At 53.2% G+C, this 20088-nt stretch overlaps 1 protein-coding gene across 1 annotated transcript; it reads left to right on the top strand.

Moving 5' to 3' along the window:
- Nucleotides 1–759: 759 nt before the first annotated feature.
- On the top strand, nucleotides 760–16195 carry Esyt1 (extended synaptotagmin 1). Its single transcript, XM_051170686.1, has 31 exons — nucleotides 760–1285; nucleotides 3476–3517; nucleotides 3992–4126; nucleotides 4272–4345; nucleotides 4482–4554; nucleotides 4992–5081; nucleotides 5219–5274; nucleotides 6057–6180; nucleotides 6270–6446; nucleotides 6558–6640; nucleotides 7108–7156; nucleotides 7255–7341; nucleotides 7426–7518; nucleotides 7671–7742; nucleotides 7880–7966; nucleotides 9348–9497; nucleotides 10221–10367; nucleotides 10455–10631; nucleotides 10743–10825; nucleotides 10926–10974; nucleotides 11048–11137; nucleotides 11452–11547; nucleotides 11956–12027; nucleotides 12112–12198; nucleotides 14313–14453; nucleotides 14588–14742; nucleotides 14852–14947; nucleotides 15032–15163; nucleotides 15241–15346; nucleotides 15458–15507; nucleotides 15813–16195. The coding sequence occupies exons 1-31, from the start codon at nucleotides 932–934 to the stop codon at nucleotides 15850–15852; spliced, it is 3267 nt and encodes a 1088-aa protein (XP_051026643.1). The 5' UTR covers nucleotides 760–931; the 3' UTR covers nucleotides 15853–16195.
- Nucleotides 16196–20088: the final 3893 nt, after the last annotated feature.

Below are 20088 nucleotides of genomic sequence, written 5' to 3'. Positions count from 1 at the left end.
TTGTCCAACTTTCGCTGGACAGGATAGACAAGGTTGGTCATCCTAGGCTTTCATTCTATTTTGTTTTTTTGGTTTTTTGAGACAGGGTTTCTCTGTGTAACCTTGACTGTCCAGGAATCACTTTGTAGACCAGGCTGGCCTCGAACTCACAGCGATCCTCCTGCCTCTGCCTCCCGAGTGCTGGGATTAAAGGCGTGCGCCACCACGCCCGGCTTTAGGCTTTCATTCTAAATAGGAATATTTGCTTTATTTTTTGTAAGGGCAGCCAGGAACAACTCAAAGAAAAAGGCTGTTCTTTCATAGACCAGGCTGGCCTCGAACTCACAGCTATCCGCCTGCCTCTGCCTCCCGAGTGCTGGGATTAAAGGCGTGCGCCACCCACTCTCAAAGATAAAGAATATTTTTATAGGGGGAACGTTCTTTGTTCTCTGAGTATCAAAACTTTGGGAAAGTTGACAAAGAATATGTAAGATTCAGACCAAGCTCTGTCAAACCATCTGAATGGGTGAAAAGCCACACTCAACCCCTCAATACTAGCTCACTCTGAACTCTGTAATTAGAGTAGCGGCTCCGCATGACGTAACTCCACAGGCGCTCCAATCCCACGTGGGAGGAGCAGACTGCTCCCGCCTCTCTAAGTGGGACGCCACGCCCCGTTCTCTCTACCACCAGTCAAATACTGCCTTTTGGTTTCTTTCCTCCTTTTCCCGCCAGCCAGCCCGCCCCATCTTGACCTTTTGGTCCAATCACGAAGGCCCTGCCATCCCCAAGCCCTCTAGCTGCCCAAGTCTACAAGTCCCGAACCAACCGCTCCCGGCAGGGCCTGGGCGTGGCTTGGTGTCCCTGAGAGCACCACTTATTACGGGGAAAAGCTGGACCAGACCCTGAGCCGCCTGCAGTTGCTCAGTTGGGTACTCCTGGAAGCTGCCCCATGGAGCGCTCCCCTGAAGAGGGCCCGGGTCCCTCAGGGCAGCCCCCTGCCGCCGACAACACGAAGGACGGGGACTCAGGGGTCCCACCTGCTGGCCCAGGTGCGGCGAGCGAGGCCCTGGCGGTGCTGACTTCTTTCGGGCGGCGCTTGTTGGTGCTCGTGCCCGTGTACCTGGCAGGGGCGGCGGGTCTTAGCGTGGGTTTCGTGCTTTTCGGCCTCGCCCTCTACCTGGGCTGGCGCCGGGTCCGCGACGGGAAAGAACGGAGCCTGAGGGCGGCGAGGCTGCTGCTGGATGATGAGGAGCGGATCACGGCAAAAACGCTTTACATGAGCCACCGGGAACTACCCGCCTGGGTGAGTTACCACGTCAGCCCTTGCTGCAGTTAGTGTAGCTTCTTCCTAGTCCCCCAACTCAGGCTCCCCCTCCCTATGAAGTCAGCTCCCCGACTTGGGACAGCGGAGCCCCCTACTCCGACTTTACCTCGTCCCGTTAGCGCTGGCCTGCTGGGACGCACCACTTTCTCCGCCCACCCTTGCCGCAGAGCGGATCCTTCCACAGAATCGGGACTTCTTCCTTGGTCTCCTCGGACTACGGCAGAGTATCTGAGTGGCCGCTCCCAGCCAAGCGTGTAGAGTGCCCGCTCACTCCCGACTTCTGGTGCCACTCGCGCCTCTGCCGCGATGTCTCTGGGGGATCCTTCCACCACACCCCTGTGGTCGCTCAGAGGTTCCCTTGCCTTTGCTAGCTCTCTCAGGGCCTTTTTATCTACTTAAGGGCATAATGGTTTCCCGTTTCCTGCCTCGTCCCTAGGTACCCGCAGAGACCCAGCCCTGCAAGCATTGTTCCGCTGAGCCCCAGCACCTGGAAGTGACCCTCCGTGGTCGTCTTCCAGCCTCAAGCCAGCGGGGCTGCAGGGCAGCAGAGGCAGCCGCTGGGCTAAGGGAGGAGGTGCTGTTAGCGCAGCGGCTGTTGTAGTTCCCGCTGCTCTCTCTACTCGCACCCTGGGCGGCCCCACCCTTTTCCGGACTGTGGGCAGCCTTCGCTGGCTTGCTCAGCAGACCCCAGGCCCTTAACACTGCACCCTGTCTCCTGGGCTCCAACAGATGCTTCCTTCTGGCCTTGCGAAAGCTGAGCGGGTCACCAGCCCCTCCCTGGGACCCTCCCTACCCTTTCCTAGTTAGGTAGAGAGTGGCAGACACAGTCACACTTACTATGCCCCGGAGAGAGAAAGGTCGAGAGGATTCTATGTACCCTAAGCGGCAACTGTTACTGCTACTCCTTATCATGGGAATTAATACAACAGCCCCTGCTCCGTGCAGAGCACAGGTGTCCTTTCCCATAAAAGGTGTCATCCAGGAAGAGAGAGAAGACAGGGAGGAAGGGGACTAGGAGAGAGACCGCTGCGGAGGCTGGCGCAGGCACTAGCGCAGCAGCGCACCAGGCCTAAGCAGCTCTTCCCGGCTGTCTCTACGCTATCAGGGGTCTGGTTTCTTCTTCACCTTCTTATACGGGAGCCCACACCCAGTCTCAGGGGAGCAGGGAAGGCTGGACAAAGGAACCAGGGCTTCTTCGTCCCAGGATCCCCTGGAGCTCTGATTTGACAGGATCGCCTCCTGAAAGAATGTGCCCTTTTCAAGACTCCTCCCCCTCCCTCTCCCCAGCCCCAGAAGCTGCCATTTCACAACTCTGAGCTATCCAAACCATCTTTATGTGGCCCCACATCCTACCAGTTCCCCTTATTAAAGAAACCTCAGTGTCCCCAAATTCTAAGGAAAGAAGTCTGCCTCCCCCGCCTCAGTGGCACACCCCTGAAATCTCAGCACACAGGGAAGAGGAGGCAGGCGGATCTCTGTGAATTGGAGGCCCAGCCTGGTCTATATAGTGAGTTCCAGGTCAGCCAAGGCTACATGAGACCCTGTCTACAGAGAAAACCAACTTTTTGTTTTGTTTTTTTTTTTTGGTTTTTGCTTTTGTTTTCAAGACAGGGCTTCTCTGTGTGGCCTTGGCTGTCCTGGCTGTCACTTTATTTTTTTAAAGATTTATTATTTATCCAGTATTATGCCTGCATGCATGCCTGAACACCAGGAGAGGTCATTATAGATGGTTGTGAGCCACCATGTGGTTGCTGGGAATTGAACTCAGGACCTTTGGAAGAGGAAGAGCAGACAGTGCTCTTAATCTCTGAGCCATCTCTCCAGCCCCTGGCTGTCACTTTGTAGAGCAGTCTGGCCTCAAACTCACAGAGATTTACCTGCCTCTTGCCTCCCAGAGTGCTGGGATTACCAGTGTGCACCACTGCACCTAGCTAAAACCTTTTCTTAATAAACTTGAAAGGAGTGGGGCCTGAGAGATGGCTCAGTGGCTGCTCTCTCAGAGGACCTGGGTTCAATTCCCAGTACTCACATGGTGGCTCACAACTGTCTGTAACTCCAGCTCCTGGGTGTGGGGTATGAGGAGTCCCTGTGAGATGGACGTGTGTCATCCCCTCTGCACACACGCACAGATGACAAGCGTCCTCATCACTGTCTCTGCCTCTCCTTCAGGTCAGCTTCCCAGATGTGGAAAAGGCCGAATGGCTGAACAAGGTGAGCACTGCCTTGTTTTGTGGGCCTTGTTCTTCAAGGCCTTCCCATACCCCAGTTCCAGCTTGCTGCCGTGGGGTGACTCTGAAGGACTGTACCTCCCTGCTTCACCTCTGGGTATTGGACACAAGGTGTCCTCAACTGATCCATCCCCATCCCCATTCCCCACCTCAGCATCATTTCTCAGGAAATGGCTGTTTGCCACCATGCCCAGGCAGAACTTGCTTTAGACATGTGGTTCTCAATTTCCTAGTGTTGCAACCCTTTATTTAATACACTTCTTCATGATGTGGTGACCCCAACTAAATGTATTTTCACTGCTCCTTCATGACTGTAATTTTGCTACTGTTACGAACTGTCATGTAAATAACTTGTTTTTCAGTAGTTAACCTCCTGAGGGGTCACGACCCGCAGGTTGAGAACCACTGCTTTAGAGGGCAAGGGGATCACGCTCTGACAGCATTCCATCCCTCCCAGATTGTTGCCCAGGTGTGGCCCTTCCTAGGCCAGTACATGGAGAAGCTTCTGGCTGAAACAGTGGCCCCAGCTGTGCGGGGAGCTAACCCCCATCTGCAAACATTCACATTTACTCGAGTGGAGCTGGGTGAAAAGGTATGTGTGGGAGGAAATGGATAAGGGTTGGGGGGTTGGGGCTGCCCCCCCCCCCGAGATCACCCGTCTCTCTCTCTCTCTCTCTCTCTCTCTCTCTCTCTCTCTCTCTCTCTCTCTCTCCTTTTTGGATCACCTCTCTCTTTAGCCAGTAAGAATCATCGGAGTCAAGGTTCACCCTAGTCAGAGAAAAGATCAAATTCTATTGGACTTGAATGTCAGGTAAGTTCCCACTTCCCTGACAGTGGGCCCTGGTCACTCCTGGCATTTAGCTGCACGCTGCACCCCCCGCCCCCACCCCCAGTCACCACTGAAGTCTAGCACTAACTTAGTCACTCTCTTCCTTGATGCCTCCCAGCTATGTAGGTGACCTGCAGATTGATGTGGAAGTGAAGAAATATTTCTGCAAAGCAGGAGTCAAGGGCATGCAGGTGGGGCATGGGGGGCAGGTGTCAGGAGTCAAGGGCATGCAGGTGGGGCATGGGAGCAGGTGTCAGCAGTCAAGGGCATGCAGGTGGGCATGGGGGGCAGGTGTCAGCAGTAAAGGGCATGCAGGTGGGGCATGGGGGGCAGGTGTCAAGGGCATGCAGGTGGGGCATGGGGGGCAGGTGTCAGAAGTAAAGGGCATGCAGGTGGGGCATGGGGGGCAGGTCTCAGCAGTCAAGGGCATGCAGGTGGGGCATGGGGGGGCAGGTGTCAGCAGTCAAGGGCATGCAGGTGGGGCATGGGGGCCAGGTGTCAGGCCCTTATTACAGAGTCTCTGCCCTAAGGGTCATGGGATCGGGGAAGAGGGACTTTGGAGGCTGGGGAACTGCAGGAGGACACAGGGCCTCTTCCGGTGAAGACTGATTTTCTCTTCTCGCTCCAGCTGCATGGCGTCTTGCGGGTGATTCTCGAGCCACTCACAGGGGACCTTCCTATCGTGGGGGCTGTATCGATGTTCTTCATCAAACGCCCGGTAAGAGAGGATGTTGGTGGGAGATGGGACGCAGGACTGTGGGGTCTGGGAAGAGCGGGCCTCGAGAAGCCCTTGAAAGGCCGTATGTGCCCACGCTCCCTAGGATGTGTCCTGACTCCTGTGCCCTTTCCTTCCAGACACTTGACATCAACTGGACAGGGATGACCAACCTGCTGGATATCCCGGGACTCAGGTACTGAGCACCTCACAAGCACCCCAGTCCTGGGCTAAGGGGCTGGAGATGGAGTGAAACCGCAGCCTGTGCCTTCAGGACCTCACTGCAGTTGGGGGAAGTCTCAGGCTGGGATTTTTTTTTTCTTCCGTGGGAGGAACATGCAGGTTGGGAGGGAATGGAGACTCCTTAAGCAGAATCAAAAAGAACAAGCAAGGCTGAGAGAGGCAAAGGGCATCGGGCCAGAAGGAACGAGAGCATTCTCAACACCTTCCACACTGGCTCCAAGATGGCTCCGTGGGCTCCACGTTTGCTGCGGAGCCTGATGGGTACCACATGGCTGTGCTTTGACCTCCACGCGTACACTATGTCATGTGTGCATGCATGTGCACACAAGGATATAGCAAATGTAGGGAAGAAGACTGGATTTCCTAAAGTGGGTGTGGTGGCACGCGCCTGTGATCCCGGCACCTGGGAGGCTGGAGCTGAGTGCCAACATGGGCTACATGGTAAATTCTTGCTCAGCCAGGGACAGACAGTGAGAGAGAAAAGATTGAAGTCTCTCTCTGCAGGAAGAAACACAGATGGAGGTAGGGGAGAAACCTGGAAATTGAACTTTTTTTTTTTTTTTTGGTTTTTCGAGACAGGATTTCTCTGTGTAGCCTTGGTTGTCCTAGACTTGCTTTGTAGAGCAGGCTGGCCTCAAACTCACAGCGATCTGCCTGGCTCTGCCTTCTGAGTGCTGGGATGAAAGGCATGCGCCACCACGCCTGGCCTCTTTCTTTTTTCTATGCCCCATTTAGCTCTCTCTCTGATACCATGATCATGGATTCTATCGCTGCCTTCCTCGTCTTGCCCAACCGACTCCTGGTGCCTCTTGTGCCTGACCTTCAAGATGTGGCCCAGCTGCGTTCCCCACTACCCAGGGTATGGCATCTCTCAGGAGACTCATGTCTCTCTCAAGGGCCCTGTGCTGGCTTCCTGGTATCTCACCAGCAGTTGCTTCCAAACCCCAGGGCATTATTCGGATTCACCTTCTGGCAGCCCGAGGTCTGAGCTCCAAGGATAAGTATGTGAAAGGCCTGATCGAGGGCAAGTCGGACCCCTACGCACTTGTCCGCGTGGGCACCCAGACGTTCTGCAGCCGCGTCATAGATGAGGAGCTGAGCCCGTACTGGGGAGAGACTTATGAGGTAGGGAGCGGAATGGGATGTGGGACATGAGGTCCAGAGAGTGGGAGATGCTGCTGACTGCACAGCCCGCACAGCTGCAGCCATGAGGCCATAGTCCTCTGTGCTCTCCAGGTCATCGTACACGAGGTCCCAGGACAGGAGATCGAGGTGGAGGTGTTTGACAAAGATCCAGATAAAGATGATTTTCTAGGAAGGTGAGACTTTCATTTCATTTTATTTTTGTTTTTATCAAGACATGGTTTCTCTGTGTAGCCTTGTCTTTGTAGACCCAGACCTCAAACTCTCAGAGATCTGCCTGCCTCTGCCTCCGTGCACCACTACCGCCTGGCTCACACACAGAATTTTTAAAAATAATGATGAAATAAAAAGGATTCTCTGATTTTTCCTGGGTGGTGAGTGACTGGGTACTGACTGACTTGCTACTAATATATCTTTCAGCTGGGCGTGGTGCCACACACCTTTAATCCTAGCACTTGGGAGGCAGAGGCAGGTGAACTGCTGTGAGTTTGAGGCCAGCCTGGTCTACAAAGCAAGTCCAGGACAGCCAAGGCTACACAGAGAAACTCTCTCAAAAAAAGAGAAACAAAACAAAACAAAAAAAACCCTAATACATCTGTCTTCCTCTCTCCTCTCCATCCCCCCACCCCACCCCCGTCTCCAGAATGAAGCTGGACGTAGGGAAGGTTTTACAGGCTGGAGTCCTAGATGATGTAAGCTGGGGCTGAGCTCACCCTCCGGGCACATGACAGCTGTCAAGAAATGGGCGGGTGGGTCTCTGACCTCTGCTTGTCACTTCCACTCCCTGCAGTGGTACCCTCTACAAGGCGGGCAAGGCCAAGTGCACTTGAGGCTAGAATGGCTATCACTTTTGCCAGATGCAGAAAAACTCGATCAGGTAAGCCGCAGAGGAAACAGGAGGCTGGCGGGGCAACACTGGTCGTTGGGAGGATGAGGTCTGACCAGTGGTCCCTGCTCCCAGGTTCTGCAGTGGAATCGGGGCATCACTTCTCGACCAGACCCCCCATCAGCGGCCATCCTGGTTGTCTACTTGGACCGGGCCCAGGATCTTCCTGTGAGTCTGGCTTGTGGAGGTGGCGAACAGAGCCTGGGGAAAGGACGCCCTCTCCTCCTCTGCTGAGACAGAGGGTCTGAGGAGGGGTCCCACTTCACACCGTCAGACCACAGACACGTAACACCCACTTCTAAATTCTGTCCCCAAAACAGCTGAAAAAGGGGAACAAGGAACCGAACCCTATGGTGCAGCTGTCAGTTCAGGATGTGACCCAGGAGAGCAAGGTAAGGCTCAGGACAGCCTTGGCTGTGACTACAGGGGCACAGGGGACATGGCGCTGCTTTAGGGGTGGTTGCGGGTGAAGAATTTCCACCCAAATGGGAAGGGTGCTGGGTGCATGTCCTGTGCTGTCCCCTCGCAGGCTGCCTACAGCACCAACTGCCCAGTGTGGGAACAGGCTTTCCGCTTTTTCCTGCAAGACCCTAGAAGTCAGGAGCTTGATGTGCAGGTAAGAGCCCCTTTATTCTGTCTTCCCAAGTTTTTTTTTTTTTTTCTAAATTTTGTTTATTTTTTGTTTTTTCGAGGACAGGGTTTCTCTGTGTAGCCTTGGCTGTCCCAGACTTGCTTTGTAGACCAGGCTGGCCTCGAACTCAGAGATCTGCCTGCCTCTGCCTCCCAAGTGCTGGGATTACAGCTCTTAGATCTGTTTTTACATGTATGTGTGTGTGTGAGTGTGAGAGAGACAGACAGACAGGAGAGGTGGTGTAGCTGCTGGGGCTTAACTCGGGGGTCATTTGTTCCTCCCAGATGCTGGGATTAACTGTGTGAACCACCATATCCAGGTTTGGATTTGATAGGGTCTCATGGTATAGACCAGGTTAGCCTCAAACTCAAGAGAAATCCACCTGCCTCTGCCTTAGTTCTTGTTTTGGTTTTTTGAGACAGGGTTTCTCTGTGTAGTCTTGGCTGTCCTGGACTCACTTTGTAGACCAGGCTGGCCTTGAACTCACAGCAACCTGCCTGCCTCTGCCTCCCGCATGCTGGGATTAAAGGCGTGCGCCACCATGCTGGACCCTGCCTTAGTTTTTTGTTTTTATTTTTGTTTTTTGTGGTTTTTTTGAGACAGGGTTTCTCTATATAATAGCCCTGGCTGTCCTAGACTCATTTTGTAGACCAAGCTGGCCTCAATGATCCACCAGCCTCTGCCTCTCAAATGTTGGGATTAAAGGCGTGTGCTACCACCACCTGGCCCTGCCTTAGTTCTTAAGGGTGTGTGCCACCACACCTGGCCTAGAATTCATTTTTATAACTGGTAACTCTGTACTTGAAATGAGTAATTTTGAGGTGTGAAGATTATGCCCCAATGAAACCCAGCACTTAAAGGTCCTAGGAAAACCACAGACCACTGTATCCTGAGCTCCTTGCTTACTTTACCAGTCAGTTTTACAGAGGAAACACAGGGGTGGTCAGAGAAGACGGGGGGGCTGAACAAGTCAGAGCTGGGGACTGGGGCCAGCAAAGCTCTGGCCCCGTGGGTAAAGTTCAGTCCCCAGGATATACATAAAGGCGGAAAGTGAGAGCCAACTCCACAAAATTGTCCTCTGACCGCCACACATGCACACGGGACACGTTCCGTGTACGCCATGCACCCACAATGAACCAAGATTTCAACTGAGCGTAAAGGACACATCAGCAGGGTTCAAATAGAGAATGACAGCGTCCTTGGGGAACTGGAGGAGCAAAAGCGGCCGAGATGGTGGTGCTGACAAAAGGTGGCTGCGTAAAGATGGCCCTGAGCGGGACAAAAGGGAGGGGTGGGGGTGAATGGAGCTGGGGTCAGGTTCCGGCTTCTTCCCTAATGCCTCCCCTCCTTCTTCCCGTGCCTGTAGGTGAAGGATGACTCCAGGGCGCTGACTTTAGGGGCACTGACTCTCCCTCTGGCTCGCCTGCTGACTGCCTCTGAGCTCACCCTGGACCAGTGGTTCCAGCTCAGCAGCTCAGGCCCAAACTCCAGGCTCTACATGAAGCTGGTCATGAGGGTAAGGCAACGGGAGGCCTGTGGCTCCCTTGGTGTTCAGAGCATGAAAGAGGAGCTGGCATGTGTGTGTTTGCTGATGTGGCTGGGGGAGGAATGACATGAGCCCCTGATTGGTCCTCCAGCTCAGAGATCCATCTGCTGACGGTGTGAGGGGGTCCTCCCCCAGGGAACCAGACCCCTTAAGGGCCCCAGTTTACTTGAGTAGCCCAACTCCATGACAGGCTTCAGGTTTTCACTCTGACTAACTAGGCCAAGTTTCTAACAATTCCTGGAAAAACCCACAACTTATAGACAGCTCATGGGCAGCCAATCAGCTTACAGGTCAAAACGACCAGACACTACATATTTATTACCTTATGGCCTTGGTAAAGACACAGCTGGCCAATCAAATTAAATGCCAACTCCTGAGTAAGAGCCAAAACCTCAATGACTCAAAAGTCCCCTGTAAGCAAACAAGTAGCCAGTCCCAAATCCCCTTGTATAGTCTTCTCTTCTGACCAATCAATTAAAGTTTGTCACAAATCCCCCCGATTGTCTATAAATTGTGCTTGGGTGCTCATTTTGGGGTCTCCCTCTAGAGGAGAGAGGTGGTCCTTGCGTGCTGGAATTAACGCTCCTTGCTTTTGTGTACTGCCGTGGGGTCCTTTCTTCAGCAGATCACCTGGACCCTAACAGGTGTCCATGCTGTGTCTCCCTGCATCTGCAATCACACCGTCTTTCACAGATCTTATACTTAGATTCATCGGAAATCTGCTTCCCCACTGCGCCTGGTGCCCAGGACCCGGACAGTGAGTGCCCCCAGACAGGCAGCAGTGTGGATGCCCCACCTCGGCCCTACCACACAACCCCTAACAGCCACTTTGGGACTGAGGTAAATACCAAGCCTGTTTTTGGGGTGGTGGTCCTGAGAGACCTTGCTCCCTTTGGCCAGCTGGTGCCCTATCTGTTCCTTCTGTAGAATGTTCTTCGGATCCATGTGTTAGAGGCTCAGGACCTAATTGCCAAAGACCGTTTCTTGGGGGGATTGGTGAAGGGCAAATCAGACCCCTACGTCAAACTGAAGGTGTCAGGACGGAGCTTCCGGACCCATGTTGTCCGGGAAGATCTCAACCCCCGATGGCATGAAGTTTTTGAGGTCAGAAGGGAGTGGCTGGGACTCCCTGGCGTGCAGCAACAGTGGCTGCCAATCCTCTATGGTCATCGGACGAGGGGACAGGCAGTCATTTGCACTGTTTTCTTCCATTAGGTGATTGTCACATCAATCCCAGGCCAGGAGCTTGAGATTGAGGTCTTTGATAAGGACTTGGACAAGGATGACTTTTTGGGCAGGTAAGCAGGTAGGGTGGAGTTTCCAGGGAGTGGACAGAGAGCCTAGGTCCCATAGAGCTGCCACCAACCATAAGCCCCTTGCCCTCATTCTCCACCACAGGTATAAAATGAGTCTCACCACAGTCCTCAACAGCGGCTTCCTCGATGAGGTGAGCGCAAGAGCCTGCCCTCATTTCCATTGCTCCCGTCCTCTCATCCTCAAGACTTTTCCTGTGTCCACAGTGGCTGCACCTGGAGGACGTCCCATCTGGCCGCCTGCACCTGCGCCTGGAGCGGCTGACTCCTAGACCTACCGCGGCTGAGTTAGAGGAGGTGAGGAAAGCGGCTGGAGACAGGGTGGGGCAGGGTGAACCTTGCCGTGTGTCCCACCCCACAGCCCGCTGTGTCCCAGGTGCCCCAGGGTGTCACTTCCTACCCAAGCCCACTGTGCCCCAGGTGCCCAAGGTGTCACCTCCCACCCACAGCCCACTGTGTCCCAGGTGCTGCAGGTGGCAGGGTCCTAGGGTGTCACTTCCTACCCACACCCCACTGTGTGTCCCAGGTGCCCAGGGTGTCACTTCCCACCCACAGCCCCGCTGTGTGCCCCAGGGTGTCACCTCCCACCCACAGCCCGCTGTGTGTCCCAGGTGCTGCAGGTGAACAGCCTGATCCAGACGCAGAAGAGCTCGGAGCTGGCCGCAGCCTTGCTGTCGGTTTACCTGGAGCGGGGGGACGATCTGCCGGTGAGAGCACACAGCTCCCCAGAGCTTCCCGGCCCCTCTTCAGGCCCTTGGGTGTGGGTGTTCCTTGGAGAGCTGGAAGAGTAAAGAGAGCTGAGTGTGGTGGCACACGCCTTTAATCCCAGCACTCGGGGGGGGGGGGGGGGGGGGGGGGGGAGGGGCAGAGGCAGGCAGATCTCTGTCAGCTCGAGGCCAGCCTGGTCTACAAAGTGAGTCCAGGACAGTCAAGGCTACACAGAGAAACCCTGTCTCAAAAAGAGTGCCACTGGAAGATGGGGCTGAGGGTGGGGGCTGTCACAAGGAAGTGGAGACATGCTCCTGGCTGTATGGCTTTAGTTTGTAGGGGGGGCGGACACGGCGATGGACACTTCACTTGGTCTAAATTTACGAGTAACTGATCTTTCCTTCCAGCTACGAAAAGGCACCAAGCCTCCCAGTCCCTATGTTACTCTCACTGTGGGAGAGACTTCCCACAAAACCAAGGTAGGAGGAAATGCTTTGTAAGGGAAGGGAGGGTAGTACCTGCCTCTCACCATCGCTCCACCCCCCCCCCCCCATCGCCAACAGACTGCGTCCCAGACGGCAGCCCCTGTCTGGGAGGAGACCGCCAGCTTTCTCATCAGGAAGCCACATGTGGAGAGCCTGGAGCTGCAGGTACTTCAGACTCATGGCAAACACCTATAATCGCAGCACTTGGGACTCTGAAGCAGGAGGATTGCCCTGAGTTCAAGGGCAGTCTGGGCTAGTAAGACCCTGCTTCAAACAAACAAAACAAAAGGGAAGGAAACCTCGACTCCTCCCCCAGAAGAGTCCCTCTGTCATGGGAAGACAATAACTAGAGGCTACCTGAGAAGCGTGGGTGAGGGGAATGGCTAGGCCCTAACCAGCAAGGCTAGAAAGGCCAGCACCACAGCTCCACAGGGTCCCATGTCTCTCAGTGTCCTTGAAGGTACCTGCACACACCGTGTGCAGACTCTCACACACACATATAAAACCAGAATGTTTTAAACAGAGCAGGAACGCCTTTCAGGGTGAGGGAAAAAATAGAGAAGGTAAGTTTATTATAGAGAGCCTTGTGGCAGGCATTTCTCCCTACCATGCTAAGAGTTTGGCCTTGGGGTGGGGGGTGCTCTGTGGTAGAGTGCTTGCTTAGCGTGCTCAAGCCCCAGCACTGAAGAATTTGGGCCGGGCATAGCTGGTGCTTGTCTGTGATTCTGGCACTTGGGAAATGGAGGCAGGAAGGTCAGAAGTTCAAGGCCAGCCTAGCTCCATGAGACTGTCTTAAGAGAGAAAGGACTTTGTATTTTATACTAAAGTGTGTGATTGTTTCAGATGTGCAGTTAGAGTCATGGCCAGTTAAAGGGACATCAGTAGGGGCAGTAGGCCACTTGCTGCTAGAATTTTTCTGGGGGTTTTGTTGGCATGTGCACACACACATATGTGAATGCAGGTTGTTTTGGCTCTGCATCCACCGAGGCTACCTGATGGGGCTTAGCGTGCTGTCTCCCCATCGTGAGGTCGTTTGTGTTGGATGTAGGATGTTAACGCGGGTGGTCCTGCTTGTCCTGCAGATGCGCTTACACCCCCTCTTAGCCCTCTTCTTGCCCCATCCCCCCCCCCAAAAAAAAGTTCTCATTATGTAACCTGGCTGGCCTACAGCTCAGAGAGCAGTCCTTCTGCCATCCCACCAGGTGCAAGAATTAAAGGCCTGGGCCACCAAGCCTGGCTGCTGCTGTTGTATACAGTGCTCTGGCTGCACATACACATGCAGGCCAGAAGAGGGCACCAGATTACATTGCAGATGGTTGGGAGCCACTATGTGGTTGCTGGGAATTAACTCAGGACCTCTGGAGGAGCAGTCAGTGCCCTTAACCTCTGAGCCATCTCTCCAGCCTCCGCCTGGCTGCTTTTTTGTTGTTTTTTTTCTTGTTAAAAATTAGTGAATCTAGCCAGACAGAGTGGCGCACGCCTTTAATCGCAGCACGTAGGAGGCAGAGGCAGGTGGATCACTGTGAGTTCGAGGCCAGCCTGGTCTACAAAGCGAGTCTAGGACAGCCAAGGCTATAGAGAGACCCTATCACGAAAAACAGAAACAAAAAGAAATTGGTAAATCTTGCCGGGCAGTGGTGGTGCATGCTTTTAATCCCAGCATTTGGGAGGCAGAGGCAGGCAGATCACTGTGAGTTCAAAGCCAGCCTGGTCTACAAAGTCAGTCTAGGGTAGCCAAGGCTACACAGAGAAACCCTGTCTCAAAAAACAAAAACAAACAAGACTTAGTGAATCTAAACAACCAAAAACTCCGTTATTGATAACTTTTTTTTTTTGAGGCAGGGTTTCCTTCTGTAGCCTCGGCTGTTCTGGACTCCCTTTGTAGACCAGGTTGGCCTTGAACCCACAGAGGCATGGTAGCACACACCTTTAATCCCGGCACTCAGGGGGCAGAGGCAGGCAGATCGTTGTGAGTTCGAGGCCAGCCTGGTCTACAAAGTGAGTCCAGGACAGCCAAGGCTACACAGAGAAACCCTGTATCAACAAAACAAAACAGTCAGGAAATACGAAATAGTGATGTAAGCGTATCAGATTTATAATATAGCAAATGTTTTAAGTTCTTTTATGTGCCAGGCATGGTGGCGCATGCCTATGATCTCAGCACTGGGGAGGCTGGGGCAGGAGATCACAAGTATCAACAGGTAACCTGGATGAGGCCCTAGTCTCAAAAACACCTGAGTGCCGAGCTTCAATAATTTACCAGTGCACTTTCCCCACAGGTTCGGGGTGAAGGGACCGGCACCCTGGGCTCCATATCCCTGCCTCTCTCGGAACTCCTCCAGGCTGAACAGCTCTGCTTGGACCGCTGGTTTGCACTCAGCAATGGGCAGGGCCAGGTGCTAATGAGAGCACAGCTAGGGGTGAGTACAGGAGGTGACAGGGGCAGGAAGACTGGGGCTGCAGGGGACCCAAAGGGTGGGAGCGGAGGTCCTGTCCTGTCCTTAAAGTGAGGGAGCTGGAAGGAGCAAGCAGCTCACAGCTCTCCTGCCCCCAGATCCTGGTGTCCCAGCACTCAGGAGTGGAAGCCCACAGCCACAGTTACAGCCACAGCTCCTCTTCCCTCAATGAAGACCCCGAGGCCTTAGGGGGGCCTAGTCACATCCCCTCCCCAGTCCTGGAGGTCAGGCATCGCCTAACACATGGTGACAGGTAAGGGACCGGGATGGGAGGAGGATGGCAGTGAGGCGGTGTGAAGGCAGGAAGATGGCAGTGTTGACTCACGTGTTTCCTAGAGGCTGTTGTCTCCATCTTTCTACAGTCCTTCTGAGGCGCCTGGGCCTCTGGGCCAGGTGAGGCTGACAGTATGGTATCACAGTGACGAACAGAAGCTGGTCAGCATTATTCACAGCTGCCGGTGAGACCCTGCCCACCTGCCGTCCACGGTTGCCCCTCCCTGCTGTGCTTTGAGTGCCCCAGTGCCCACATGCCTCTCCTGCAGGGCCCTTCGACAAAACGGACGAGATCTCCCGGACCCCTATGTGTCACTGCTGCTGCTGCCAGACAAGAGCCGCAGCACCAAGAGGAAGACCTCCCAGAAGAAGAGGACGCTCAACCCTGAGTTCAATGAGCGGTCAGTAAATGGACACTTACAGGGGGACAGGGAAGGCTCGGGGCGGGCCTTGGCTCTGATGTCTGTGCCTTCCCCAGGTTCGAGTGGGAGCTGCCCCTGGATGGGTCTCTCAGGCGGAAGCTCGATGTTTCTGTGAAGTCAAACTCCTCCTTCATGTCAAGAGAGCGCGAGATCCTGGGAAAGGTATGAGGGCAGAGGAAGAAATTAAAGCTGCTGGGACTGGGGACAGCTGGGGTGCCACGGGGGCGGCAATGGGACATGTTAACACCTTGTCTCTGCCCTCCTCCAACCCAGGTGCAGCTGGATCTAGCTGAGATAGACCTTTCCCAGGGTGCAGCCCAGTGGTGAGTGTGGAGGGGCTGGTTATGCACACTGGTTACAAACATAGTCAAGGCAGGGAAAAGGGAAGGAATGGAGGCTAAGAACCTCTGGTCATTAGGCGTAGACGCCCTTGGCGTGTCTTTCACTTACGGGAGAATACAGCTGGGCCTGGCGGGCTCAGAGCTGTAGTTCTAGCCTGTGGGGAGTTGGAGAGTTGAGAGTTAAGGATCAGCCTGGGCTCCAGACAGATTGGGAGGCCCTTATCTCAGAAAACAAAACAGATACAAGGGTCTTCATTCGGCCTCAACTCATGTCCTTGTCTCCTTAGGTATGACCTGATGGATGACAAAGATAAAGGCAGCTCCTAGGAGCTGGGTGATGGCAGTCTGACATCGCTGTGTCTTCTTGCCTTGCCTCTTGCCTCAGTGTGATGAGCCTACAGCTCAGGCTCCAGGGCTGGGCTGGAGCCTTTTGCCTTCTGGGCCCATATGAAGGGTCTTTGCCTGACCAAAGAGGATTCATTTCCCTTAATGCACGGCCTTTATGCTTTGGGCTCCAAGGGCAGGGACCTGACATGGACCTGTTCTGCCTGCACCGCGATCTCTCTCCACCTCCTCAGGGCCTCTCGCACCTGTGCCTGGCCGCTGGCAGCACTAGCAGTGGCATTAGCTCATGCCAAATACAGCTTTTGGAAAGCTTTTGTTTGTCTTATTTTTTCCAAGATAGGGTTTCTCTGTGTAGTCTTGGCTGTTCTGGACTCGATGTGTAGACCAGGCTGGCCTTGAACTCACAGCAATCCATCTGCCTCTGCCTCCTGAGTGCTGGATTACAAAAGTATACTACAGCGCCTGGCTGGAAAGCTTTCTTTTCTTTCTTTCTTTCTTTTTTAACATAATAAAAAACACACAGAAAAGCAACGCTTCATGAACTTAAATGTCATCCTTCCACAGGGGCCGTGCTATCCTCCTGTGTATTGCTCTAGGTTAGTTCACATGCTGTTGAATGGAGCTTAGGGCCTCTCTTTTGAGCCGCATGGCCCCCTTCCCTGCCATGAGCCATCTGTGTGAAGGCAGACAGGCAGGCTAGGCTCTCAGACTGAGACTTTTGGACTGCATGTAGCAACAGCAACCAGGCCCCGTGCCCAGCGTCACCCCCACTTTATTCGATCCACTCTTGAAAATATACACACGATGATGGCTGCATCGGTCTGATTCGCTTTGTGTGAACTGGGACTCTGCATTCTGTCCAAGCCTCCAGCTGTTACAATCTGGCAGTATGCAGATGGGCAGAAAGGACCGCAGACCGCGGGGCTGGCTTGACCAAGTGCCTACGTTATAAACTCACTGTCTAGAGCTAATCTGATAATCTATTAAACATTCAATTCCAACCAACTGTAGGCCGAACGGAATCAAAATACTGTGACAGTGGCTCTTTCCCTTAAAGGTTGGGACTCCAACCTGTCCGTCACAGTCCCCCAATTATCAAAGGCCTTCATTCAATGTGAAAAGACCAGTTCACTTAATAGTGAGAACCTATGAGAGTGCAGTGACCAAGAGACGTGGTGCCACTGAGGACGGGGAAGGCTCTTGTGTGAAGTAGCTGGATGTCAGGGAGACTCATCTCTAGGCACAGAGATGAAGCCTTATCTCCCGACCACGGCCATCTGCCATGCCCTCACAGCACGAGTTCATGCTGTCAAAGTGGCTTCAGGGCCACCTGCCAGCTGAGAAATGCTTCACATCTACTGAGACCCACTCACCTCGAGGAGAATCTTAACTCATTGAGACAGGGGATCCCAGGCTGAGGATGGCCTTGAACTTATCTTCGGAGTCCTGGGATCACAGGTTTGCACTATGACCACCAACCTGGTTCTGCGACAGTCGCACACTGTAGCCTCAAGTTCATAAATGCTACAGCGTCTGTGAACATAGCTGGTCTGTCTTTAGCAACCTGTGTGCACCCCTCACTTCAAAAATCTTTTTTTTCCCTTTACTTATCTTTTTTTATGTACACCTGCATGCCAGAAGAGGGCACTAGATCTCATTATAGATGGTTGTGAGCCACCATATGGTTGCTGGGAATTAAACTCAGGACCTCGGGAAGAGTAGACAGTGCTTTTAACCGCTGAGCCATCTCTCCCAACCTCTACTTCAAAATTCTTTAAAAAAAAATTTTTTTTTTCAGGGGCTGGAGAGATAGCTCAGAGGTTAAGAGCACCTACAGTTCTTCCGAAGGTCCTGAGTTCAATTCCCAGCAACTACATGGTGGCTCACAACCATCTACAATAAGATCTAGTGCCCTCTTCTGGAGCGCAGTTGTATATGCAGGCAAAACACTGTATACATAATATTTTTTTAAAAATTTAGGCTGGGCGTGGTGGCACACACCTTTAATCCCAGCACTCGGGAGGCAGAGGCAGGCGGATCATTGTGAGTTCAAGGCCAGCCTGCTCTACAAAGTGAGTCCAGGACAGCCAAGGCTACACAGAGAAACCCTGACTCAAAAAAAAAAAAAAAAAAAGAAAGAAAGAAAGAAGAAATTTTAGACGGGGTCTTACTAGGTAATTACTCCAGGCTGGCCTGAAACATGTGGCAATCCTCCTGCCTCACCTGCCTGCCTGCTGGGGTTACAGGTGTGTACGCTTACCTGTTTCCCTCCAGTGTCTGGAGGGGTTAGAACACTGGAACCACAAGGGTGGAGAGACTCCAAGTCCCTCTCACACACAGCCTGAGGCCGGCTGTCTCAGCAGACTTAGAAAACATAACCAGGGGCTTGTGTTTGTTTTGTGTCATTTCAGAAGCAGACTCTTGACCCACTTCACCGCTGTAAACAATTACATTTCCAGAAAACCAGAGGACTTGGCACAGCTTCTGTTCTGGAAAGGCAGTTACACTTGCCCAGGCTTTTCAAGTCAGGCTACACAAGGGAGGAAAAACAACTTACATACCTGCTGTGAGACAATGCAGTACACGCTGGGTCTTAAACAGATATGGGATGGACTTTTTTTCCTTTTTTTTTTCTGAGACAGGGTTTCTATGTGTGTAGCCTTAGCTGTTGTGGACTTGCTTTGTAGACCAGGCTGGCCTCAAACTTACAGAGATCCACGTGCCTCTGCCTCCTGAGTTCTGGGATTACAGGCATGCGCCACCATACCCAGCTAGGATGGAATTTTAAAAATGAGGGGCTGGAGTTGGCTCAGTGGTTAAAAGCACTTGTTGCTTTATCAGAAGATCCAGGTTTGATGCCTAGCCTTCACAATATCTGTAACCTCAATTCCAGGAGATCCAGCAGGGATGGCAGGCAAATGTTCATACATATAAGGTAAAATAAGTCTTTAAAAAACTTATTTCTCAGGCCGGGCGTGGTGGCCCATGCCTTTAATCCCAGCACTCGGGAGGCAGAGGCAGGTGGATCGCTGTGAGTTCGAGGCCAGCCTGGTCTACAGAGTGAGTCCAGGACAGCCAAGGCTACACAGAGAAACCCTGTCTCAAAAACCCAAAAAAAAAATTTTTTTTTCTCCTTCTTTTCTTAAATTATTTATTTTATTTGCATTGGTGTTCTGCCTGCATGTGTGTATGTGTGAGCATGTCAGATCCGCTGGAACTGGATAACAGGCAGTTGTGAGCCAGCATGTGGGTGCTGGGAATTGAACTCAGGGCCTTTGGAAGAGTAGCCAGTGCTCTTAACCTCTGAGCCACCTCTCCAGCCCTACTTGTTATTCCTCAAATCTGCTTGTGTGTGTGTGTGTGTGTGTGTAGGTGGGGGGGGAGGGTTGGGGCGGTTTGTCTTTTCTGTACCTGGGACCCTGAATGCTCGTGCCTGTGCACGTGTGTGCATGTGTGTGTGTGTGTGTGTGTGTGTGTGTGTGTGTGTGTGTGTGTGTGCCAGAAGTCAACCTCAAGTGGTGTTCCTCAGGAACTGTTTGCCCTTGCTTTCCTTTACAATCACACACACACATGCACATACATGCCACGGTGGAGGAGGTGGGCTTCCCTTCTGCCTTGTGGGTGCAGGGATCAAGACAATCATTCTGCTGGCCCACCCCTGCTGCCTGAGACAGGACCTTACTGCGTGCTTACTATGTGGTCTGGCACTCACAGGCATGCGTCATCATGCCCTGCAGCTTTTACTCTGTGTGTGCGGTGTCAGGGTGCAAACCCAGGGCTTCACACATGCCCGGCAAATGTTCTCCCACTGAGCTACAGCCTTAGCCAGCCCGAGACAGTTTACTTTTGACAGTGACAGACACAGGCTACTCCCTCCTTGGAATATGGCCTGATTGGACCAAACAAGGAACAGTAGCTAAGTGGGTGTGGCGACCGAGTTCCCTGCCTTTCCCCTACATACAGAGCCTCCAGCATTCCTGGTGGCATGCTGCACTAGCTCTAAGGGGTGTCATACTTTCCCAGCCTCCTCTCCAGCCTGGGATGACTCTGACCCGGGCATAGTTAACAAGACATAAAAAAGTCAGTTGGGAACTGGAACACCGTAAGGAAGCAGTGAAAACTGGGCGGGTCCAGTGGGCACTTTGATCCCTGCATGCTGGAGGCCTGTGCAGGGAGGTCTGTGAGTTCAAGGACAGCCTGACTAGCATAGAGAATGCC

The sequence above is a fragment of the Acomys russatus genome, chromosome 28 (genome assembly GCF_903995435.1).
Source record: "Acomys russatus chromosome 28, mAcoRus1.1, whole genome shotgun sequence".
Taxonomy (NCBI): domain Eukaryota; kingdom Metazoa; phylum Chordata; class Mammalia; order Rodentia; family Muridae; genus Acomys; species Acomys russatus.
The sequence above is the reverse complement of the archived record's forward strand: the minus strand, read 5'-3'. Positions and strand labels throughout refer to the sequence as shown.

Bases quoted from the DNA above. Each gene is read 5' to 3' on its own strand.
- Esyt1 (XM_051170686.1), top strand. From the start codon at position 932: ATGGAGCGCTCCCCTGAAGAGGGCCCGGGTCCCTCAGGGCAGCCCCCT. The intron at 4,127-4,271 runs GTATGTGTGGGA...CTCTCTCTTTAG, and splicing joins GAGTGGAGCTGGGTGAAAAG to CCAGTAAGAATCATCGGAGT. The intron at 6,641-7,107 runs GTGAGACTTTCA...CCCCGTCTCCAG, and splicing joins AAAGATGATTTTCTAGGAAG to AATGAAGCTGGACGTAGGGA.